Source organism: Nerophis ophidion, linkage group LG15 (assembly GCF_033978795.1).
Source record: "Nerophis ophidion isolate RoL-2023_Sa linkage group LG15, RoL_Noph_v1.0, whole genome shotgun sequence".
In the NCBI taxonomy this organism is placed as follows: Eukaryota; Metazoa; Chordata; class Actinopteri; order Syngnathiformes; family Syngnathidae; genus Nerophis; species Nerophis ophidion.
Genome location: NC_084625.1, coordinates 47302527 through 47328622, shown reverse-complemented (window position 1 = coordinate 47328622; position 26096 = coordinate 47302527). Strand labels below are relative to the sequence as shown.

Below are 26096 nucleotides of genomic sequence, written 5' to 3'. Positions count from 1 at the left end.
TCTTTTAATGGCATTCCTTTTTTTTCCCGCATAGAATATACAAAAGCCAAAACTAGTGAAGTTGTCACGTCGTGTAAATGGTAAACAAAAAACAGTTTTGTAAAGGCTTTTCAACTTATATTCAATTGAATAGACTGCAAAGGCAAGATACTTAATGTTAGGACTGAGAAACGTTATTTTTTGCATATATTAGCTCATTTGGAATTGGATGCCTGCAACATGTTTAAAAAAAAAAAAGCTGGCACAAGTAGCAAAAAAGACTAAGAAAGTTGAGGAATACTCATCAAACACTTATTTGGAACATCCCAGAGGTGAACAGGCTAATTGGGAACAGGTGGGTGCCATGATTGGGTATAAAAGCAGCTTTGTGAGCAAATTCTCAAACAGTTTAAGAACATCAAAGAATTTAGGGATTTCGCTTCTAGGACATGCTACAGTTTCCATGCTAGTGGGTGGCTTACGCAGAACTAAATGGAGCAATTTGTGGTGTAAGGCAGCTCTGATACGTTGCAGGTGTTCAGAGGATTGGACTTTTTCCTTCCATGGAAATCTACTTTCTAATTAAGGATTATCAACACTGCACTGCCCGCTAAAAGCCCCGCTAAAACTTCTCCCGGACTAATTTGCTCTGAAAACACCTGGTGGACCACAAATAGGGTTTCCCTTCTGGTTTCGTCGCAGCTTCTAAGCATATCGGCATCGACCGACGACGGTATGTTTACCTTCTAAAGTGTGCATGTGCTGGCGGTTTGAAAAGTATTTGTGTAGGCGGAGATTATATGGGCGGTAATAGCAGAAAACTTGTGGGCTGTGAAAGCTTCCTGCAAACATCACATTTTACATTGCACAGCCACTTAGTCTTCGGATCAAGAAAAACATTTCCTTACCTATTGGTAGCTTTTTTTTCTGTGTTCAGAATGTGCTTAAGTAGCGATAATGTGAAATCAAACCATGGAGGAGATATTTCTAAAACGATCCCGCATTCCTTCCAACTTCTTCCAAACGAGTTGTTTGGAATTTTCCCAATTGGTGGTTAATAGTCCACGTTTGTAGTCAGATGCTCCTTCTTTTTTCTTTATCTTTTTGTTGTGGGGCAGACTGGCTCGTACGTGTACATGCATCGTTCGTTTTTTGCCATTTCTAACACAAAGTTCTAACTTATATCTGTCAGTACTCTCAATATGGAAGTGCTAAAAACTGTCGGTGCTTGGGGGTCTGAAGAACCCTCAGGAGGGCAAAGCCCCGCACTAACCAATAATAAATAAATAACTTCTTACCAGACTAAGTGGCTGTGCAATATAAAATGTGATCTTGAACAGGTGCGGTGGAAAAAACGGATGGATGGATTCAAAATGCATGAGAATTTTTTTATATTTTGAGCGTTATTTTTAACACTGTGATGACAAGTGGAATTATTCATTACTTATTGTGTTACGCAATGTCAGCTCAGATTTATCCGAGAGCCGGATGCAGTCATCAAAAGAGCCACATCTGGCTCTAGAGCCATAGGTTCCCTACCCCTGTTCTAGCAGGTGACTTTTCAAATGATGCTACAAATTAGCAGTAATGCTACTTTTTGTAGTGAAGCATTTGACAAATTACGGTTGTCTGTTCGACATCTTCCCGCTTGAAGCCAAACCACCGCCAGACGATGGACCCCCTGCTGGTTTTCTTGGGAATAACTTTTTCTTTTATTTGTTACCAGTTTTGCACCTTCTTTCTCTCGTATTACCACTCGCACTACCTAACGTTACCCATGCTGCTACCTCTCTGCTCTGCGAGGGCGTATACATATGGGACGTATGTTAGGTGCGCTTGTTTTACGTCTCAGTGAAAAAGGAGAGACAAGAAAGAGTGAGAAGAGCCTGTAGTGCATGGGTGTCAAACTCTGGCCCGTGGGCCGAATTTGGCCCGCCGTGTAATTTCATTCGGCCCCTTTAGGAAATATCAAATTAACATTAGAGCTGGTGCAGCTGTAACACCGCATTCACCAATAATAACCCTCCCGATTTTCCCGGGAGACTCCCGAAGTTCAGCGCCCCTCCCGAAAACCGTTCTCCCGAATTCCACCCGTAGAACAATATTGGGGGAGTGCCTTAAAGATACTGCCTTTAGCGTCCTATACAACATGTCATGTCTGCTTTTCCTCCATTCAAACAGCGTGCCGGCCAAGTCACATAATATACGCGGTTTGCACACATATATAAATGAATGCAATGCATACTTGATCAACGGTCATACAGGTCACACTGAGGGTGGCCGTATCAACAACTTCAACACTGTTACAAATATAGATAGTACTTTATGTACAGAGTTGAGATCAATTTAAATAAAAGTAAAAAGTAAATAATGGGGGTTTAAATGGAAACAAAATAGAGGAATATTACAATAAGAATAAAAACTAAAAAGCAACAATGGGAATAAAAATATAACAGTAAAATAAGAATATAACAAGACAAAGTAGGCAGTAGTGACCATGTTATGAAAACGTATTTCACTGTTATTGTTTTGCATCCCCTGTCATCCTAGTACCCCCCCCGCCCCAGAGAGGAGTTGTACAGTCTAATGGCGTGTGGGACAAAGGAGTTCTTGAGTCTATTAGTCCTGCACTTGGGATGAAGCAGTCTAGAACTGAACAGGCTCCTCTGGCTACTGATAACGCTATGCAGAGGGTGACTGGCATCATCCAGGATGCTCACTAGTTTGTCAACAGTCCTCTTCTCTGCCACCGTCACCAGTGTGTCCAGTTTCATTCCCATTGTAGAACCGGCCCGCCTGATCAGTTTCTCATATGCACCACACTGTGAAGCCACGCCAAACAAGAATGACAAACACATATCGCACCGAAACCCATAGCTCGGTTGGTAGAGTGGCCGTGCCAGCAACTTGAGGGTTGCAGGTTCGATTCCCGCTTGTGCCATCCTAGTTACTGCCGTTGTGTCCTTGGGCAAGACACTTTACCCACCCGCTCCCAGTGCCACTCACACTGGTTTAAATGTAACTTAGATTTTGGGTGTCGCTATGTAAAGCGCTTTGAGTCACTTGAGAAAAGCGCTATATAAATATAATTCACTTCGCTTCACAGAACAAACACCCAGAACCCCTTGCAGCACTAACTCTTCCGGGATGCTACAATATACACCCCCCCCCCCCGCTACAACCCAACCCCGCCCACCTCATTGTTATTTTATTTTCAAATGATTAGCCTGTGGAAAAAGTTAATGTTGATATTTACCTCAGAAGACTGCAAATATAAATTTAATTTAATATTACAGTGATGAATTTTAGTTTGTTTCTTGATAGTTGATTTTGCACTACGAAGTTATATAACTTGCGTTGCTTGTTCCATATTCAGTGTTAAAGCAACTCAGTGTAGCAAACTGAGCAATAATTAACGTTTTATTCCGGCACTTTCTCTTGCTACTTCAAGCCTGGAATGTTTGATTCGTTCATTATTGTTATTTTATTTTCAAACTTATTATTAGCCCGTGGAAAAAGTTGATTTTGATATTTACCTCAGAAGGCTGCAAATAGAAAAGAGGCATTCAATTTTTATTTAAAATTTATTTGATATGCATCGGTATTTTTTTAATTATTATTATCACTATTATTTGGAACTGGATTTTGCATGTCACTATAAAGTTATACAAGCCTTGCTTGTTCAATATTCAATGCAAAACTTGTTTAAAAGGTTAATTTATTCAAAACTTTATTCAGTTTTAAATTTTGGCCCACTCTGTATTTGAGTTTGACACCCCTGCTGTAAGCTAAAAGCAACCGCGTGAGAACGAATACTCAAATTTCACGATATATTCATTTTCTATATCGCACAGAGACAAACCCGCGATATCGCCCAGTCCTACTTGAACATATTACCCAAGTATTAGCGACATAGTTATTATTTACACCACAAATTCAGGACGACAAGCCTCAACTTTTTTTCCTACGGTTAGAACCCTGTGGCTTTTAAAACGGAGCGTCTAATTTCTGGATTTTTCTATATCCTCAGGAGTACATTCAGGTATTATTGTTGCTCTTCACGTATACAGTATTCCATCCATCCATCTTCTTCCGCTTATCCGAGGTCGGGTCGCGGGGGCAGCAGCCTAAGCAGGGAAACCCAGACTTCCCTCTCCCCAGCCACTTCGTCTATCTCTTCCCGGGGGATCCCGAGGCGTTCCCAGGCCAGCCGGGAGACATAGTCTTCCCAACGTGTCCTGGGTCTTCCCCGTGGCCTCCTACCGGTTGGACGTGCCCTTAACTACTCCCTAGGGAGGCGTTCGGGTGGCATCCTGACCAGATGCCCGAACCACCTCATCTGGCTCCTCTCGATGTGGAGGAGCGGCGGCTTTACTTTGAGTTCCTCCCGGATGACAGAGCTTCTCACCCTATCTCTAAGGGAGAACTCATTTCGGCCGCTTGTACCCGTGATCTTATCCTTTCGGTCATGACCCAAAGCTCATGACCATAGGTGAGGATGGGAACGTAGATCGACCGGTAAATTGAGAGCTTTGCCTTCCGGCTCAGCTCCTTCTTCACCACAACAGATCGGTACAACGTCCGCATTACTGAAGACGCCGCACCGATCCACCTGTCGATCTCACGATCCACTCTTCCTTCACTCGTGAACAAGACTCCTAGGTACTTGAACTCCTCCACTTGGGGCAGGGTCTCCTCCCCAACCCAGAGATATACAGTATCTCCGGGTATACAGTACTGGGAAATAAAATGAGACGATAAAATAAGCAATATCATAGAATTAGCTGGACAATAAACAAAAAGTACCAAGTATACGTACAAGGAAGACATGGTGAAATAACCGGATTTGGCGCGGAAGCAGATAATGCTCGTTTTTAACCATGAAGTATAAAAATATATTGGGAAGATTGCCCAGTTATGGGGTTTAATAAATATGTCCGGGTTAATAGACCAGTATCCAAGACTATTAAAGTGATGCATTGTAAAGTTTAATGGGCACAGGCAGCGATGACCTTCTGTGGCGTTCTGTTTTGCATCGTGGTGGGATAAGTCTCGCACTTAAAGTGCTTTTGGTGTTCGACCAGCACCTTCTGGAGTGGGTGAGGTACGTTGTCCAAGATGTTACAGGTTCCTCCTCTCTGTTGTCAGAGAGTCCAGCTCCAACTCAACGATGTCCCTGGCCTTTCGGATCAGTTTAAAGACCTACTGAAACCCACTACTACCAACCCCACAGTCTGATAGTTTATATATCAATGATGAAATATTAAAAGGGAACATTATCACAATTTCAAAAGGGTTAAAAACAATAAAAATCAGTTCCCAGTGGCTTGTTGTATTTTTCGAAGTTTTTTTCAAAATTTTACCGGTCCCGGAATATCCCTAAAAAAAGCTTTAAAGTGCCTTATTTTCGCTATCTTCGAAACCACTATCCATTTCCCTGTGACGTCATACAGGGCTTCCAATACAAAAAACATGGCGGTTACCACAGCAAGATATAACGACATTAGCTCGGATTCAGACTCGGATTTCAGCGGCTTAAGCGATTCAACAAATTACGCATGTATAGAAACAGATAGTCGGAGTATGGAGGCAGATAGCGAAAACGAAATTGAAGAAGAAATTGAAGCTCTTGAGCGAATAGCTATTGACGCTGTACTTAATGAAGTGGCCCATAGCACGGCTGCCTTATTAGCATCGCCGGTAAAATGTGCGGACCAAACGATCAGGACTTTCGCATCTTGTGACACTGGAGCAATTTAAATCTGTCGATTGGTAAGTGTTTGTTTCGCATTAAATGTGGGTATCTAGTTTCAAATGTACATACAGCTAGCGTAAATAGCATGTTAGCATCGATTAGCGTAGCATGTTAGCAGTGATTAGCTGGCAGTCATGCCGTGACCAGACATGTCTTATTTGCACATAAGTCAACAACATCAACAAAACTCACCTTTGTGATTTCGTTGACTTAATCGTTGCAAATGCATCTGCAGGTTATCCATACATCTCTGTGCCATGTCTGTCTTAGCATCGCCGGTCAAATGTGAAGACACTCTGGCACATTCAATGGGGGTCTGGCGGCAGATTTCTTGCCAGTGGTGCAACTTGAATCCCTCCCTGTTAGTGTTGTTACACCCTTTGACAACACACCGACGAGGCATGATGTCTCCAAGGTTCCAAAAAATAGTCGAAAAAACGGAAAATAACAGAGCTGAGACCCGGTTTTTGTAATGTGAAAATGAATATGGCGGGTGTGTTACCTCGGTGACGTCACGTTCTGACGTCATCGCTAAAAGACCGATAAACAGAAAGGCGTTTAATTTGCCAAAATTCACCCATTTAGAGTTCGGAAATCGGTTAAAAAAATACATGGTCTTTTTTCTGCACCATCAAGGTATATATTGATGCTTGTATAGGTTTGGTGATAATGTTCCACTTTAACATTGCATCACATGCCAATACGGCCTTATTAGTTTACTAAATTGCAATTTTAAATTTTCCGCAAAGCATCCTGTTGAAAACGTCGCGGAATGATGACGCTTGCGTGTGACGTCACCGGTGGTAGCGGATATGTTGTTCCAGCACTGATCACGGCTAAAAGTAGTCGTTTTTTATTGCATAATTACACAGTATTCTGGACATCTGTGTTGCTGAATCTTTTGCAATTTGTTCAATTAATAATGGAGACGTCAAAGAAGAAAGATGTTGGTAGGAAGAGGTGTATTGCAGCCGGCTGTAGCGACACAAACACAGCCGGTGTTTCTTCGTTTGGTGTGAAGCGGTCAAGCGAACATGGTTCTCTACCACATGTCAACCGGCAGGTTTCGCTGAGAAAATTGTGGTAATAAGTCGGCTCTTACCGTAAACATGAGCGGAGGTTGTGTCGTTCATCCTGCAACTGTCAAAGAAGTGAATTATATTTATATAGCGCTTTTTCTCTAGTGACTCAAAGCGCTTTACATAGTGAAACCCAATATCTAATTTTTTTTTTTTTTAAATTTAACATGTAAACCAGTGTGGGTGGCACTGGGAGCAGGTGGGTAAAGTGTCTTGCCCAAGGACACAATGGTAGTGACTAGGATGGCGGAAGCAGGGATCGAACCTGCAACCCTCAAGTTGCTGGCACGGCCGCTTTACCAACCGAGCTGTACCGCCCTATAAAGAGGCAGCTGTGACTTTCTTGGCTTCTCCGTGGCTTCCCTCAGAGACACTGGCGGTCACCACACCCCTCCGACTTTCAGGTATGACTATATAATCTCACTAAAACACTAGTAACACAATAAGCAGATAAGGGATTTTCCAGAATTACCCTAGTAAATGTGTCTGATAACATCTGAATCGCTCCCACTGCCCTCGTCTTTTTTTTCTTATTTTCTTCTAATCCTTCACTCTCACTATCCTCATCCAGGAATCTTTCATCCTCGCTCAAATTAATGGGGTCGCTTTCTCGGTCCGAATCGCTCTAGCTGCTGGTGGTCATGATTGTGAACAATGTGAGGATGTGAGGAGCTCTACAACCCGTGACATCACGCGCACATCGTCTGCTACTTCCTGTACAGGCAAGAATTTTTTATTAGCGACAAAAAGTTGGGAACTTTATCGTCGATGTTCTCTACTAAATCCTTTCAGCAAAAACATAGCAATATCGCGAAATGATCAAGTATGACACAGAATGGACCTGCTATCCCCGTTTGAATAAGAACATCTCATTTCAGTAGGCCTTTAATGGGACTGTTTGTATTAGAATTCTCTCGATACCAATATTGCCTGTGGAGTTCGATACTTTGATACTTTTCCAAATAAAGCGAGCCAAAAAAAAATGGCATTATTGGCTTTGTTTTGTCAAAAAAATCTGAGGGTACATTAAATATAGTTCAAACCCAGGCCGAGTCATACCAAAGACTTTAAAAATGGGAGCCATTACTAATGGCTGGAATTGGGGGGTCAAATCACCAAAAATGATTCCTAAAATCTGATATTTGCTGGATTTCTCCCAGGGATTAATAAAGTACTTTGTCTTGTATTATTTTCTATTGTACACATCACTCAGCTTTCGAACGTTGTAGTGAAAATCTCCTTCCGCGTCTGAGGAAACACTGCTTGGTGCCTCGTCTGAGCTGCTGTGATGTAGATTACCATAGTAACTAATTACATGACCATAGCGACTAATTACATTACCATGGTAACTAGTATATCATCCGTAAGCACAAATTCCAAGCATTAAAATACTTTGTACCGTTGAAGACTTACGATCATTAAAAAACATCACTGCACATCATAATGGCAGCTACACTTTGCATCGTAAAGATCTTAAAAAAAATGATTTGGGAATGTCAGGCGGGCCGGATTAAAAAACTCAACGGGCCGCGTGTGGTCCCTGGGCATTACTTTGCCCAGGTCTGCATAAGGCGCACCGGGTCATAAGGCGCACTGTCGAGTTTTGAGTCCGAAAAATATGGTGTACACGTACAAACCCCGTTTCCATGTGAGTTGAGAAATTGTGTTACATCATATTAGATTATCTCTATCCCAGAGAAGCCAGGGGTGTTTCTGGATGTTGTTGATAAATGGCTTTCGCTTTGCATAGTAGAGCTTTAACTTGCACTTACAGATGTAGCGACAAACTGTATTTAGTGACAGGGGTTTTCTGAAGTGTTCCTGAGCCCATGTGGTGATATCCTTTTAGAGATTGATGTCGGTTTTTGATACAGTGCAGTCTGAGGGATCGAAAGTCATGGTCATTCAATGTTGGTTTCCGGCCATGCCGCTTACGTGGAGTGATTTCTCCAGATTCTCTGAACGTTTTGATGATATTATGGAGCGTAGATGTTGAAATCCCTAAATTTCTTGCAATTGCACTTTGAGAAACGTTGTTGTTAAAGGGGAACATTATCACCAGACCTATGTAAGCGTCAATATATACCTTGATGGTGCAGAAAAAAGACCATCTATTTTTTTAACCGATTTCCAAACTCTAAATGGGTGAATTTTGGCGAATTAAACGCCTTTCTGTTTATCGCGCTGGAGGCGATGACGTCAGAATGTGACGTCGACGAGGTAACACGCCCGCCATTTTCATTTTCAACACATTACAAACACCAGGTCTCAGCTCTGTTATTTTCCGTTTTTTTGACTATTTTTTGGAACCTTTGGGGACATCATGCCTCGTCGGTGTGTTGTCGGAGGGTGTAACAACACTAACAGGGAGGGATTCAAGTTGCACCACTGGCCCGAAGATGCGAAAGTGTCTGCCGCCAGACCCCCATTGAATGTGCCAGAGTGTCTCCACATTTTACCGGCAATGCTAAGACAGACATGGCACAGAGTAGTATGGATAACCTGCAAATGCTTTTGCAACGATAGTCAACGAAATCACAAAGGTGAGTTTTGTTGATGTTCACTGCCAGCTAATCGATGCTAACATGCTACGCTAATCGATGCTAACATGCTATTTACCGGCGGTGCTAAAGCAGACATGGCACAGAGATGTATGGATAACCTGTAGATGCATTTGCAACTATATTACGTTTCCTTCCACCCACATTTAATGCGAAATAAACACTTACCAATCGACGGATTTAAGTTGCTCCAGTATCAAAAGATGCGAAAGTCCTGATCATTTGGTCCGCACATTTTACCGGCGATGCTAACGCAGCTATTCGGCCATGCTATGGCTATGAATAGCGTCAATAGCTATTCGCTCAATAGCTTCAGTTTCTTCTTCAATACTTTCATACTCCAACCATCCGTTTCAATACATGCGTAATCTGTTGAATCGCTTAAGTCGCTGAAATCCGAGTTTGAATCCGAGCTAATGTCGCTATATCTTGCTGTGGTATTCCCATTGTTTGTTTACATTGGCAGCACTGGATGACATCACAAGGAAATGGCCAGTGTCTTCGCAGACAGCGAAAATAAGGCACTTTAAAGCTTTATTTAGGGATATTCCGGGACCGGTAAAATTTTGAAAAAAAAATTCAAAAAATACAACAAGCCACTGGGAACTGATTTTTATTGTTTTTAACCCTTTTGAAATTGTGATAATGTTCCCCTTTAAACTGTTTCTATTTGCTCACGCAGTTGTGGACAAAGGGGTGTACCTCGCCCCATCCTTTCTTGTGAAAGACTGAGCATTTTTTGGGAAGCTGTTTTTATACCCAATCATGGCACCCACCTGTTCCCAATTAGCCTGCACACCTGTGGGATGTTCCAAATAAGCGTTTGATGAGCATTCCTTTATCAGTATTTATTGCCACCTTTCCCAACTTCATTGTCACGTGCTGCTGGCATCAAATTCTAAAGTTAATGATTATTTGCAACAACAAAAAAATGTTTATCAGTTTGAACATGAAATATGTTGTCTTTGTAGCATATTCAACTGAATATGGGTTGAAAAGGATTTGCAAATCATTGTATTCCGTTTATTTCCTTTAAGAAGGGGGACCGGAGGGTGTGTTCCAACTATCGTGGGATCACACTCCTCAGCCTTCCCGGTAAGGTTTATTCAGGTGTACTGGAGAGGAGGCTACGCCGCATAGTCGAACCTCGGATTCAGGAGGAACAGTGTGGTTTTCGTCCTGGTCGTGGAACTGTGGACCAGCTCTATACTCTCGGCAGGGTTCTTGAGGGTGCATGGGAGTTTGCCCAACCAGTCTACATGTGCTTTGTGGACTTGGAGAAGGCATTCGACCGTGTCCCTCGGGAAGTCCTGTGGGGAGTGCTCAGAGAGTATGGGGTATTGGACTGTCTTAAAGTGGCGGTCCGCTCCCTGTATGATCAGTGTCAGAGCTTGGTCCGCATTGTCGGCAGTAAGTCGGACACGTTTCCAGTGAGGGTTGGACTCCGCCAAGGCTGTCCTTTGTCACCGATTCTGTTCATAACTTTTATGGACAGAATTTCTAGGCGCAGTCAAGGCGTTGAGGGGTTCCGGTTTGGTGGCCGCGGGATTAGGTCTCTGCTTTTTGCAGATGATGTGGTCCTGTTGGCTTCATCTGGCCGGGATCTTCAGCTCTCACTGGATCGGTTCGCAGCCGAGTGTGAAGCGACCGGAATGAGAATCAGCACCTCCAAGTCCGAGTCCATGGTTCTCTCCCGGAAAAGGGTGGAGTGCCATCTCCGGGTTGGGGAGGAGACCCTGCCCCAAGTGGAGGAGTTCAAGTACCTAGGAGTCTTGTTCACGAGTGAGGGAAGAGTGGATCGTGAGATCGACAGGCGGATCGGTGCGGTGTCTTCAGTAATGCGGACGTTGTACCGATCTGTTGTGGTGAAGAAGGAGCTGAGCCGGAAGGCAAAGCTCTCAATTTACCGGTCGATCTACGTTCCCATCCTCACCTATGGTCATGAACTTTGGGTCATGACCGAAAGGATAAGATCACGGGTACAAGCAGCCGAAATGAGTTTCCTCCGCTGTGTGGCGGGGCTCTCCCTTAGAGATAGGGTGAGAAGCTCTGCCATCCGGGAGGAACTCAAAGTAAAGCCGCTGCTCCTCCACATCGAGAGGAGCCAGATGAGGTGGTTCAGACATCTGGTCAGGATGCCACCTGAACGCCTCCCGAGGGAGGTGTTTAGGGCACGTCCAACCGGTAGGAGGCCACGGGGAAGACCCAGGACACGTTGGGAAGACTATGTCTCCCGGCTGGTCTGGGAACGCCTCAGGATCCCCCGGGAAGAGCTAGACCAGTGGTTCCCAAAGTGGGCGGTACCGCCCCCCTGGGGGTGGTGGAAAGATCTGGGGGGGCGGTGAGGAAGAAGGGGACGGTAGGGGGGCGGCAGTCCGAAGTCGAAGTCAGAAGTTCGAACGTTTGTTTGACGATTTGTACACAACACGTGCAGCAGGACGAGTCAGTGGACGACGCATCAGGGTCCGGTTACCACACGCCAAAATCATATTTAGTAGAACGGGGCTTCAGTGCAGTCGCCTTGCTTCTTTCCAAGCAAAGAAACCGACTGAAAATTACTGACCGCGGGGATCTACGACTTCTTCTTAGTGAGTTCCAGCCTGATGTTGAGAAGCTTATGTCCCTGCACCAAGCACATCCATCCCATTAATATTAAGTGTGAGACAATGAAGGTTACTGGTGGAATGTTTATTTACCATTCTATGTTGCTGAAACAGTTAAAACTGCTAAAAAATAAATTGGTTTACTAAATTGGGTTTTGTTTGTGAAATACACATTTGTGTTTAACCTTTCTCTTTTCAAATTGCAGCATACCAAATATCAAGAAAGAGGTGTTTGTTTCCAAATGTGTCTGTGGGGGGGGCGCTAGGAATTCACTGGGGAGCCAAGGGGGCGCCAGCCTGCAAAAGTTTGGGAACCATTGAGCTAGACGAAGTGGCTGGGGAGAGGGAAGTCTGGGCTTCCCTGCTTAGGCTGTTGCCCCCGCGACCCGACCTCGGATAAGCGGAAGAAGATGGATGAATGGATGGATGTATTCCGTTTATATTTACACAATTTCCCAACTCATATGGAAACGGGTTTTGTATATATATATATATATATATATATATATATATATATATATATGAAACCTTTTTGGATGTTTTTAAGACCAACAATTTCTGTCAATTAAGTTGACTTGGCTGATTTCAGAACAATATGGCATCCTGGCTCAAGGGCAAAAAAATGATTAAAGTGCAGGGAGCAGCCGCAAATTGAGGAATGAAAGAATCCCAACCTTCTCTGAGGCCGTATCAAATATTCAACGCCACGTTGCGAGGTGATAATTACTCTGGATGTGACTCGGGCGCTACAATAGTGCGTGCATGCAGGGAAAAACAGTAGGGATGCCAAAGCTAATTAGGGCCTCCGAAGCGCTCGTACTGTATGCGGCTACGTGGAAACAAGTGCACACTGGGTGCCCCGTGCATTAATTACGCCTTTCCAAATGGCAGCTCTGTTTTGTGACGGTTATTCAACCAGTTTGAAGGATATTTTCAGGAAGGGCCAAGACTTGACGTGACCAAAGGCTGAAAGGAAACAAACTGATATTTCTGGAAGGGCATTCACGATTCAGTCGTTTTATTTTTCGCTGGCTTTTATTGATCGACATGTCAGTCCTATCGACGGAGCAGAATGTTAAACCCACTTTAGCTAATGAAAGATAACACGTAAAATCTCTATTACACCATGACCTTCTCGTCAATTTGTTGGAGTTGGCCCTGTTGTGTATGTCAGCGGTAATTGCTGTCAATGGCACGATGTCACAACGGTGACAAATAAATTCATTTAAAAAATGCTATTCATACTTTACTATGGGCTTCACGGTGGCAGAGGGGTTAGTGCGTCTGCCTCACAATACGAAGGTCCTGCAGTCCTGGGTTCAAATCCAGGCTCGGGATCTTTCTGTGTGGAGTTTGCATGTTCTCCCCGTGAATGCGTGGGTTCCCTCCGGGTACTCCGGCTTCCTCCCACTTCCAAAGACATGCACCTGGGGATAGGTTGATTGGCAACACTAAATTGGCCCTAGTGTGTGAATGTTGTCTGTCTATCTGTGTTGGCCCTGCGATGAGGTGGCGACTTGTCCAGGGTGTACCCCGCCTTCCGCCCGATTGTAGCTGAGATAGGCGCCAGCGCCCCCCGCGACCCCGAAAGGGAATAAGCGGTAGAAAATGGATGGATGGATACTTTACTATTAACAAATATAAAATATAAAAACTTGAGGGTTGCAGGTTCGATTCCCGCTTCCGCCATCCTAGCCACTGCCGTTGTGTCCTTGGGCAAGACACTTTACCCACCTGCTCCCAGTGCCACCCACACTGGTTTAAATGTAACTTAGATATTGGGTTTCACTATGTAAAGTGCTTTGAGTCACTAGAGAAAAGCGCTATATAAATATAATTCACTTCACTACAATAGTTAAAAAACAAATAAAGTGCACTTTTGTGCATGATGTCACACAAGATATTGATAACACAATTCTATCACATAGCCACAATCTGTCCCCAGCTTTCCACCGGGTGGTTCCTCCTCATCCTCCTCTCGGTTTTTCTGCCTCTGTTCATCGTCCTCATTTCCACATCCGGTACCCCTCGCACCCTTCACTGACCCTTAGACAGCTCCCACATCAGAGGCAAGAGTAATAAAACCAAGGTCTTGTGATCACCGACTCAAATCCCTCGTGTAATAACTTCAGACGAGCAATGCAAAAAAAGCAAGAGCCGGAGCACTTCTGGGATCGGTGATAAACAGACGCAAAAACCGCTGCGTGTCTCGTTTCATGGTACCCTTCTTAAGGATCGCCCCGTAAAACACAAAGCCGAGGGGTAAGCCGCGGTATCGACAGGAGAGATTTCCCAAAACGTGGTCGAGCAACCTCGAACTCAACCTCGGCTCACAGCAACGTTGAACTTTCAATGACCCCTCATGTTTTCTACCTTCTCTACGTGGGTGGGATGTGGAAAAAAGAAACCGCAAAACAAATTTAAGGAGCAGAATTACCATTGACTCGGTTCTGGGTTTGTTTTTGTTGTTTTTTTTTTTTTTTTACCAGCAAGCTTTTCAGAGGCACTCACCTGTAAGTGATATGTTTGTGTTGCCACTTTTGTCCCGTGAGGGCGTATCGACGTTTCCTGACGCTGAATTTTGTAACACCTGCCATCTGGTCAGGAACGCCACATCTGGGCTTCTTCATCCACCTGCGGGAAAGAGTAAATCATGTTGACACTGATGACGCTCGCTCGGGTCGACTGGAAGCTCAAAGCAGCACAGTAGGAAACTACCGGGATGGGCGTTTTGTTTAGTGCTGCAAGGGGTTCTGGGTATTTGTTCTGTTGTGTTTATGTTGTGTTACGGTGCAGATGTTCTCCCAAAATGTGTTTGTCATTAGTGTGGGTTCACAGTGTGGCGCGTATTTGTAACAGTGTTAGTTGTTTATACGGCCACCCTCAGTGTGACCTGTATGGCTGTTGACAAAGTATGCAAAGCATTCACTTGTGTGTGTGAAAAGCCGTAGATATTATATGATTGGGCCGGCAGGCAAATGCAGTGCCTTTAAGGCATGTCCCCAATATTGTTGTCTGCGTGGAAAATCGGGAGAATGGTTGCCCTGGGAGATTTTTGGGAGGGGCACTGAAATTCGGTAGTCTCCCGGGAAATTGTTGGCAAGTATGACCGGGACACCGCAACTGCCCTGTACTTCTCCCTACGTCCGTGTAACACTCTGCACAGTGGCGTTAAAAAAAAGTCATGAATTTTACTTTTTGAAACAGATACCAATACTTTCCGATATTACATTTTAAAGCATTTTATGGCCGATAATAACGGCAGTCCGATATTATTGGACATCTCTAGTAAGAACTTTATATAAGAAATGGCAAAAGCGTAGGATGAATGTCCCACCACAAGAAGACACTTGTTGACTACGGTGTCGGCACTGACTATAATGGCGGACAAGCGCAAATTTTCAGGACTTATGCATATCGCAAATACATATCAGTAGATACCATAAGGTAAGAAAAGTTGGTTTTGCATAATATTGAAAAACAAAACAGCAGATAATATGTCTGCTAATGGATGCCATTACACATACCATAATAGTATTCGTATGTTGACAATCCATCAAGCAGTGCGGCTTCATAGATTACCAAAATCGTACTAAAACATTTTGGCAGATTTTTTGAGCACCGTGTGTAATGTTCTATATTCTCAATGGACATTTAAAGTGATGCTGTTGTTTGATAGCGTCATCCTGCAGTCTACACGTATCTCTTATGTGTGACTTCCATCTACTGGTCACACTTATCATTACACTATGTAGCAAATAAAATAGCTTCGAGGTTGGTATCTACAACCAGAATTATTCCGTACAATAGGCACGGCGATTTTTAGAAAAAGAAAGGCTTATGGTCCGAAAAATACGGTATTTTTATATTTTTTTTACGTAATTTTGACTCTTTTGCATAAACTTAGTATCGGGGTAGATAAGAATCGCAAGTTGAATGTCAATAGATTTTTTGGATTTGAAATATACACCAAAGGTTTCACAAATCGGGTTTTTAATCTTCCAAATCTGTGGTATAATCTAGTCCAGATTTAAGAACTAATATGGGTTGATGTGACTTTATATCCTGTTCACAAATAAATGAAAGGTTTTAGAAACCATAAACTTTGTTAATAATGAATCTTCATACATTTATTTTCATATTGTTGCACTACAGTTGTGACATAACGATTTAATTATAACCTTTCAACTAAAGCGTATTAGTCTGGTATCGACCATCATTATTGTACACCGTTTGGATCAGGTGTCGCAAAACAGATACAGCAATCACAAAACCGATGCACTGATTGTTAGAACACGGAGTCTGCGATACCATACTCACAGATTGAGATAGGCATTTGCAAAATAGTTTTGCCACAATTATACTTCCACAAATAACGCCCCGCAGAGGCGTGCATGTACTGGAGATTAACTTCCCATAGCAACCGAGTCTTGCTTTGCTCATTTCAAATATTCATGATGCCTGTTCACAGGACGATGTAAAATAGACAACCAGCAGAAAAACACAAACATGACATGCATATCATTATTTCCACACTACACATGTATGCATTCTTCAGATGGATACAAAGATGACAGCAAAAGGGCACCTCACCTTACTGTGTTAGTGCTGCGTCCAGAGAAGCGTTGGAAAAAATAGAAAAAACAGGCACACCGTTAGCTTATCACATTTTCCCCCCCCCGTTTCAGTCCGTTGGCTGGATGGCGCTCCCTCGGCCGTAACGCGTTCCCACGTTACAGTTCATTGCCATTTGTGGCACGGCTGGCATTTCAGTGTCGGTGGGGACAAATGTCACTGAAGACTGTGTGGGTTACCAGCAGGTAAAAAGCTATCTTGGAAAGTGTCGAGGATCAATGTCTACACGTCGATAGACTACTTGACTTTGAGGAGAATACTTCCTCATGTTGTTACTTGGAGTTTTCAAGTTTATTTAAATCTGAATGTCTGACTACCAGTGCTATCCTGGAAGGTTTTTTTAGCAGAATATTGTACAAGTAAAGCCCTACAGTCCAACCTCAACTTTTCGATTTATGAACCACAAACTCACGCACACAGACAGACGTAGAAATAGGGTTGTTTTGATACTAATATTTTGATACTTTTCCACAAAAAAATGGCATGATTGGGCTTTATTTTAACAAAAAAATGTACGGTACATTGAACACATGTTTCTTATTGCAATGTTGTCCTTAAATAAACTAGTGAAATTACGAGACAACTTTTCTTTTATTGGTAAGTAAGCAAACAAAGGCTCCTAATTTAGTCTGCTGACGTTAGCAGTAACATATTGTGTCATTTATCGACCTATTGTTTAGTCAAAATGATGGACAAATGGCAGAAAATGAATAATTAATCTACTTGTCAATATCTGCTTACTTTCTCGTTTAACAGGTTCTATCTACACTTCTGTTAAAATGCAATAAACACTTATTATTTTGCTGTTTGGATGCTTTACATTTTTTTTGGATGAGACACAAATCCGATACCAAGTAGTCACAGGATCATACATTGGTCATAATTTAAGTCCTCATGTATCCAGAGACGTATTTCCTGAATTTATAAATATAAATGTTGAAAAAACGAAAAAAAATATTGATGTGATCATAGTAGTATTGACAAAATACACTCATGTACTTGGTATCATTACAGTGGATATCAGGTGTAGATCCACCCCGTGGCGTTTGTTTACATTGTGATACGGGTGAGCTACGGTGAGTAGTGAAGCATGGTTAGCTATTCCTCGTCGTTCAGGGATGACACTTGTAAGAAACGTACTTTATTTGTCGACATGGAGGCTATGATTAGTGATTTAGAAGTAGCTAAAAACACTGCCGACTGCGTATGGACGTTAGCCGCTAACTAGCTAGCCATGTCTTAAATCTTATAATCCCGATTTTTTGACACTTGGAAAAAATCCTGACTTTGTGACACTTAGAAAAAATTCTGACTTTTTGACACAGAAAAAATCCAGACTTTTTGTCACTTACAAAAAAGCCCAACATTTTCCCCTACAACTGCTGGTACCCTGAATAAGTGACAGAAAAATATCCCGATTTTTTGACACTTAAAAAAAAATCCAGACTTTGTGACACTTGGAAAAAACTCAAGAGTTTGTGACACTTACAAAAAAATCCAGATATTTTGACACTTAAAAAAATCCAGACTTTTTGACACTTGGGAAAAATTCTGACTTTTTGAGACTTGGAAAATATTCAGACTTTTTGACACTCAGAAAAAATCCGGACTTGATATTCAGAAAAACATCTGACTTTTTGACACTTGGAAAAAGCCCAACTTTTTAACCTACAACTGCTGGTACCCTAAATAAGTGACAGAAAAAAATCCACACTTTTTGACACTTAGAAAAAATCCACACTTTTTGACACTTAAAAAAAAATCCCGACTTTGTGACACTTAGAAAAAAGCCCAACTTTTTTCCCTCCAATTGTTGGTACCCTAAATAAGTGACAGAAAAATCCCGACTTTTTGACACTTGGAAAAAAGACCAACTTTTTCCCTTACAACTGCTGGTACCCTAAATAAGTGACAGAAAAAAATCCCAACTTTTTGACACTTATAAAAAAATCAGGACTTCTTGTCACGTATAAAAAATCCCGACTTCTTGACACTTACAAAAAATCCCGGTTTTGTAACACTTGGAAAAAATCCCGACTTTGTGACACTTGGAAAAAAATCCCGACTTTTTTGTCCTTCAACTGCTGGTACCCAAATAAGTGACAGAAAAAATCCTGACTTTTTGACACTTGAAAAAAAATCCTGACTTTTTGACATTTACAAAAAAATCCGACTCTGAAAAAAATCCCGATTTTTTGACACTTGGAAAAAATCTATACTGTTTTCTCCTTAAAATGCTGGTACCCCAAATAAGTGCCAGAAAAAAATCCCAACTTTATGACACTTGGAAAAAATCTCGACTTTGTGACACTTGGAAACAATCCCGTCTTTGTGACACTTTGAAAAAAAAATTCCGACATGGTGACACTTAGAAAAAATCCCGACTTTGTGACACTTTGAAAAAAATCCTGACTTTTTGACACTTGGAAAAAATCTCGACTTTTTTCTCCTTCAACTGCTGGTACCCCAAATAAGTGCCAGAAAAAAATCTAGACTTTTTGACACTTAAAAAAATACAGTCTTTGTGACAGTTGGGAAAAAAATCCCAATTTTTCGACACTGAGAAAAAATACCAACTTTTTGACGCTTAGAAAAAAAATCCGGACTTTTTGACACTTTGAAAAAATCCAGACTTATTGACACTGTGAAAAAAGATCCAGATTTTTTGATTTTAGAAAAAATTGCGACTTTTTTCCCCACCAACTGCTGGCACCCCAAATAAGTGACAGAAAAAATCCCGATTTTGTGACACTTGGAAAAAATCCCAATTTATATAATCCTGAGATTTAGAAAAAAGTGACTGTAACATCAGTGCTATTTTGTTTGTGTGCAATGTGGATGTTGTTTTGCTTCTGCATAAAAATCAGAAGTATTAACACTACACCTTTTTATTTCTTGTTCTCTAAAATACACAATGGACTTTATACTTAAGTAATGTTTATTTTACGTAGATTTTTAGTCAAACAAACTTAAATGAAGGAAAAAGTGTGAAAAAATTAATCTGAGAAAGGAAAATAATTCAAAACAAGGAACATCAATCCTCAACAAAAATTCTGGTGCTTCTGTTAACTACCTGTCCAGCTGCGCACGCAGGATTGAATAGCAAGGGCAGAATGATGAATTGATTGGTAGTACAGTGAAAAAGCTGATGTGTTTACTTAGAAATAAGTAAACACAGTTTTAAAGGACGGAAACGTCCACATTTCGATGTACGGCCCCTGAGCCCTTTGGCTCTTGAAACTGTGGCGCTTTTCATGATGTACTTGAATAGCCCCGATCTACAATAACACCAGAAATAGATGCTAAATTTGATGCTAGTCATTTTTAAAGGCCTACTGAAATGAGATTTTCTTATTTAAACGGGGATAGCAGGTCCATTCTATGTGTCATACTTGATCATTTCGCGATATTGCTATATTTTTGCTGAAAGTATTTAGTAAAGAAAATCGAGGATAAAGTTTGCAACTATTGGTCCCTCTTAAAAAACTCCCTGCCTTTCCCGGAAGTAGTGCGCGTAACGTCACAGATTGTCGGACTCCTCATATCCACCCAATGATTACAATCATGGACGCCAGCAGCGCGAGCTATTCTGACCGGGAAAGCGACAATATCCCCATTAATTGGAGCGAGGATGAAAGATTTGTGTCTGAGGATATTGTTAGCGACGAACTAGGGAAAAAAAAAAAAGCGACAGCTCCCGGCGACGGCAGTGTGAGCGTTTCAGATGTAATTAGACACATGTACTAGGATAATTCTGGAAGATCCCTTATCTGCTTATTGTTTTAATAGTGTTTTAGTGAGATTTTAAAGATTGTAAAAACAAACTTCGAGGTCGGATGGCTGCGTTGAACACAGTGTGTCTCAGAGAGAAGCCGAAGAGCCAAGCTCACAGCTGCTGCAGAACGACGAATAAGCCACGGATGTCTTCGGTAAGATATATATCACAATTTCCCCATCCAAAAACACGCTGGTTGACATAGAGAGAACATGTTTGCTTGACCGCTCTGCTTTCACAACAAACAAAGAAACGCCGGCTGGGTCTCGGTGCTAAAGACACCTGGAATCCACTGCTTTCCACCAACAGCATTGTTCTTTATAGTCTCCGTTATTAAATGAACGAATTGCAAAAGATTCAGCAACACAGATGTCCAAAATACTGTGTAATTATGCCGTTAAAGCAGACGACTTTTAGCTGTGTGTGTGTGCGCAGCGCTAATATTTCCTCACAGTCCGTGACGTCACGCGTATACGTCATCATTCCGCGACGTTTTCAACAAGGAACTCCCGGGAAATTTAAAATTGCAATTTAGTAAACTAAAAAGGCCTTATTGGCATGTGTTGCAATGTTAATATTTCATCATTGATATATAAACTATCAGACTGCGTGGTCGGTAGTAGTGGGTTTCAGTAGGCCTTTAAAGGGGAACATTATCACAATTTCAAAAGGGTTAACAACAATAAAAATCAGTGCCCAGTGGCTTGTTGTATTTTTTGAATTTTTTTTCAAAATTTTACCGGTCCCGGAATATCCCTAAATAAAGCTTTAAAGTGCCTTATTTTCGCTATCTTCGAAACCACTATCCATTTCCCTGTGACGTCATACAGGGCTGCCAATACAAACAACATGGCGGTTACCACAGCAAGATATAGCGACATTAGCTCGGATTTCAGCGGCTTAAGCGATCCAACGGATTAGGCATGTATAGAAACAGATGGTCGGAGTATGGAGGCAGATAGCGAAAACGAAAATGAAGAAGAAATTGAAGCTATTCGGCCATAGCGTGGGTGTACCTAATGAAGTGGCCCATAGCATGGCTGCCTTATTAGCATCGCCGGTAAAATGTGCGGACCGAACGATCAGGACTTTCGCATCTTGTGACACTGGAGCAACTTAAATCCGTCGATTGGTAAGTGTTTGTTTCGCATTAAATGTGGGTATCTAGTTTCAAATGTGCATACATCTGGCGTAAATAGCATGTTAGCATCGATTAGCGTAGCATGTTAGCATCGATCAGCTGACAGTCATGCCGTGACCAAATATGTCTGATTAGCACATAAGTCAACAACATCAACTAAACTCACCTTTGTGATTTCGTTGACTTAATCGTTGCAAATGCATCTGCAGGTTATCCATACATCTCTGTGCCATGTCTGTCTTAGCATCGCCGGTCAAATGTGTAGACACTTTGGCAAATTCAATGGGGGTCTGGCGGCAGATTTCTTGCCAGTGGTGCAACTTGAATCCCTCCCTGTTAGTGTTGTTACACCCTTTGACAACACACCGACAAGGCATGATGTCTCCAAAATTCCAAAAAATAGTCGAATAAACGGAAAATAACAGAGCTGAGACCCGGTGTTTGTAATGTGAAAATGAAAATGGCGGGTGTGTTACCTCGGTGACGTCACGTTCTGACGTCATCGCTAAAAGACCGATAAACAGAAAGCCGTTTAATTCGCCAAAATTCACCCATTTAGAGTTCGGAAATCGGTTGAAAAAATAAATGGTCTTTTTTCTGCAACATCAAGGTATATATTGACGCTTACATAGGTTTGGTGATAATGTTCCCCTTTCACAAATAATGACCAAAATTGTTAGCAAAATCTCTAGAAAAAACATTCTATTTCAGTTGCATTGTGCTTTAATTTAATACTGGTGGTATTGCACTTCCATCCATCCATTTTTTACCGCTTGTCCCTCTCGGAGTGTGGTATTGTACTTCTTATATCAAATTAAAATGACATATCACCCTGTTGAAGAAACTGGGAGACTGACTGAAATAGCCATCCTACTAAGTCCAAGTAAAATTAAAGCTGCAAGCAGCGTTGGTCGGGCCCGCCTTTGGTTGCTGGCCCCGCGACCCAAACCCGGATAAGCGGTAGAAGCATGGACAGTAGCTACTATTATTATAAGGTATTGTGTGTAGAGTTTTGAGGACAAAAAAGATTTAATTCCATTTCACATTGTCATTGTCTACTGTTAGTCCTAAGTGTCCCAATACTTTTGCCTAGTGTCAGTCCTAAGTGTCCCAATACTTTTATCCAGTGGTAGTTCTAAGGGTCCCAATACTTTTGTCCAGTGGAAGTAGCCATCTTGAGACAACAGCAGCGCAGCAGCATCAGCATCAGCGCAGTTGATCTTTGAAGGGTCATAAAATCAAAACCGGAGCAGTAATCAAAACTGTGTTCCATACTTTTAATCAGAAGGGTTCAAACTCTCTCCTGTGCGAGTTTGAAGCCGAAACGACAAATGTGCTCAGAGGAGATAACGTTTGAAGAAAGGTGACGGGTTTTTACAAAACTTTTGTTTTGAAGGGGTAATTGCCAACTTCCTGTTGATTTTTGCTGAAGGATGTCAATTATAAAAATGTAGGTCTAAGTGAGACCTACATAGAAGTTTTTACTTCATGTCTCTCCGATATTCTTACCGGAAGTTACAAGCAGTTTTGTTTGTGTTTTCTTCCGAGGAGCAGTTTTTTCTGTGTTTTTTTTTTTTTTTTTTTTTTTTTTACTAGATTGCAATTTTCGCCAGTCCTGATGTGTGTGCCAAGTTTGGTGAGTTTTGAAGCATTTTAAAAGGGGTCAAATTACAGCGCAAAGAGGCAAAAATTGCATTTTTTAGGCAAATTTTGCTTCGGAAGGGTTTTTGCAAAATTTCTGTTGATTTTTGCCCCAGAAGATACAATTATGAATTAAAGCTGCAAGCAGCGTTGGTCGGGTCCGCCTTTGGCTGTTGCCGCCGTGTCCCGAGTCCTGATCTTAGTCAGACCTACATAGAAGTTTTTTATTCCATGTCTCTACGACATTTCTAACAGAAGTTACATGCAGTTTTGTCTGTTTTTTTTCCTAGGGGGCGCAAAGCGCAATTTTGATTTTTGGGGTTTGGTTTTTTATTACATGGCAGTTTTTGCCAGTCCTGATATGTGTGTAAATTTTGGTGAGTTTTGAAGCATGTTAAGGGGGTGAAATTACAGATCGGCGATTCTGGATGTTGTTGATAAATGGCTTTCGGTCTGCATAACAGAGCTTTAACTTGCACTTTGAAGCATTTAAAGTGGGTCAAATTACAGCTCAAAGAGGCAAAAACGTCATTTTTTAGGAAAATTAGCGCAGGGGTTTTTTGAAGGTGCGTAAAATCAAAACCTGAGAACTTATCAAAACTTTGATCAATACTTTTAATCAGAAGGGTCCAAACTCTCTCCTGTGCGAGTTTGAAGCCGAAACGACAAACGCGCTCAGAGGAGATCACTTTTGAAAAAAGGTGACTAAGTCAGCCCTACATAGAGGTTTTTGTTTCATGTCTCTACGACATTCCTAACGGAAGTTACAAGCAATCTGTTGTTTTTTTTCCTAGGGGGTGCTAGAGAGCAATTATGATTTTTGGGGTTTGGTTGTTTAATAAGTTGGGAAGGTTTGCCAGACCGATGTGTGTGTCAAATTTGGTGAGTTTTGAAGCATGTTAAGGGGGTCAAATTAGGGTGCGAATGTGCGGAATAATAATAAAGAAAGAATTGAAGCTGCAAGCAGCGTTGGTCGGGTCCGCCTTTGGCTGTTGCCGCCGTGTCCCGAGTCCCGATCTTAGTCAGACCTACATAGAAGTTTTTTATTCCATGTCTCTACGACATTTCTAACAGAAGTTACATGCAGTTTTGTCTGTTTTTTTTCCTAGGGGGCGCTAAGCGCAATTTTGATTGTTGGGGTTTGGTTTTTTATTAGATGGCAGTTTTTGCCAGTCCTGATATGTGTGTAAAATTTGGTGAGTTTTGAATCATGTTAAGGGGGTGAAATTACAGATCGGCGATTCTGGATGTTGTTGATAAATGGCTTTTGGCCTGCATAACAGAGCTTTAACTTGCACTTTGAAGCATTTTAAGTGGGTCAAATTACAGCTCAAAGAGGCAAAAACGTCATTTTTTAGGAAAATTAGCGCAGGGGTTTTTTGAAGGTGCGTAAAATCAAAACCTGAGAACTTATCAAAACTTTGATCTATACTTTTAATCAGAAGGGTCCAAACTCTCTCCTGTGCGAGTTTGAAGCCGAAACGACAAACGCGCTCAGAGGAGATAGCTTTTGAAAAAAGGTGACTAAGTCAGCCCTACATAGAGGTTTTTGTTTCATGTCTCTACGACATTCCTAACGGAAGTTACAAGCAATCTGTTGCTTTTTTTCCTAGGGGGTGCTAGAGAGCAATTTTGATTTTTGGGGTTTGGTTGTTTAATAAGTTGGGAAGGTTTGCCAGACCGATGTGTGTGTCAAATTTGGTGAGTTTTGAAGCAAGTTAAGGGGGTCAAATTAGGGTGCGAATGTGCGGAATAATAATAAAGAAAGAATTAAAGCTGCAAGCAGCGTTGGTCGGGTCCGCTTTTGGCTGTTGCCGCCGTGTCCCGAGTCCCGATCTTAGTCAGACCTACATAGAAGTTTTTTATTCCATGTCTCTACGACATTTCTAACAGAAGTTACATGCAGTTTTGTCTGTTTTTTTTCCTAGGGGGCGCTAAGCGCAATTTTGATTTTTGGGGTTTGGTTTTTTATTAGATGGCAGTTTTTGTCAGTCCTGATATGTGTGTAAAATTTGGTGAGTTTTGAAGCATATTAAGGGGGTGAAATTACAGATCGGCGATTCTGGATGTTGTTGATAAATGGCTTTTGGCCTGCATAACAGAGCTTTAACTTGCACTTTGAAGCATTTTAAGTGGGTCAAATTACAGCTCAAAGAGGCAAAAACGTCATTTTTTAGGAAAATTAGCGCAGGGTTTTTTTTGAAGGTGCGTAAAATCAAAACCTGAGAACTTATCAAAACTTTGATCTATACTTTTAATCAGAAGGGTCCAAACTCTCTCCTGTGCGAGTTTGAAGCCGAAACGACAAACGCGCTCAGAGGAGATAACTTTTGAAAAAAAGGTGACTAAGTCAGCCCTACATAGAGGTTTTTGTTTCATGTCTCTACGACATTCCTAACGGAAGTTACAAGCAATCTGTTGTTTTTTTTCCTAGGGGGTGCTAGAGAGCAAATTTGATTTTTGGGGTTTGGTTGTTTAATAAGTTGGGAAGGTTTGTCAGACCGATGTGTGTGTCAAATTTGGTGAGTTTTGAAGCATGTTAAGGGGGTCAAATTAGGGTGCGAATGTGCGGAATAATAATAAAGAAAGAATTAAAGCTGCAAGCAGCGTTGGTCGGGTCCGCCTTTGGCTGTTGCCGCCGTGTCCCGAGTCCCGATCTTAGTCAGACCTACATAGAAGTTTTTTATTCCATGTCTCTACGACATTTCTAACAGAAGTTACATGCAGTTTTGTCTGTTTTTTTTCCTAGGGGGCGCTAAGCGCAATTTTGATTTTTGGGGTTTGGTTTTTTATTAGATGGCAGTTTTTGCCAGTCCTGATATGTGTCTAAAATTTGGTGAGTTTTGAAGCATGTTAAGGGGGTGAAATTACAGATAGGCGATTCTGGATGTTGTTGATAAATGGCTTTCGGTCTGCATAACAGAGCT

The 26096-nt window shown here is 41.8% G+C and overlaps 1 protein-coding gene across 1 annotated transcript in view; it reads right to left on the bottom strand.

The window, feature by feature from the left end:
* The window catches only part of LOC133569735 (matrix metalloproteinase-16-like), a 227574-nt gene that overhangs the window by 141046 nt on the left and 60432 nt on the right, over window positions 1–26096 (bottom strand). The window contains 1 exon segment of the mRNA XM_061922287.1: window positions 14489–14611. Coding sequence (XP_061778271.1) covers window positions 14489–14611 — 123 coding nt within the window.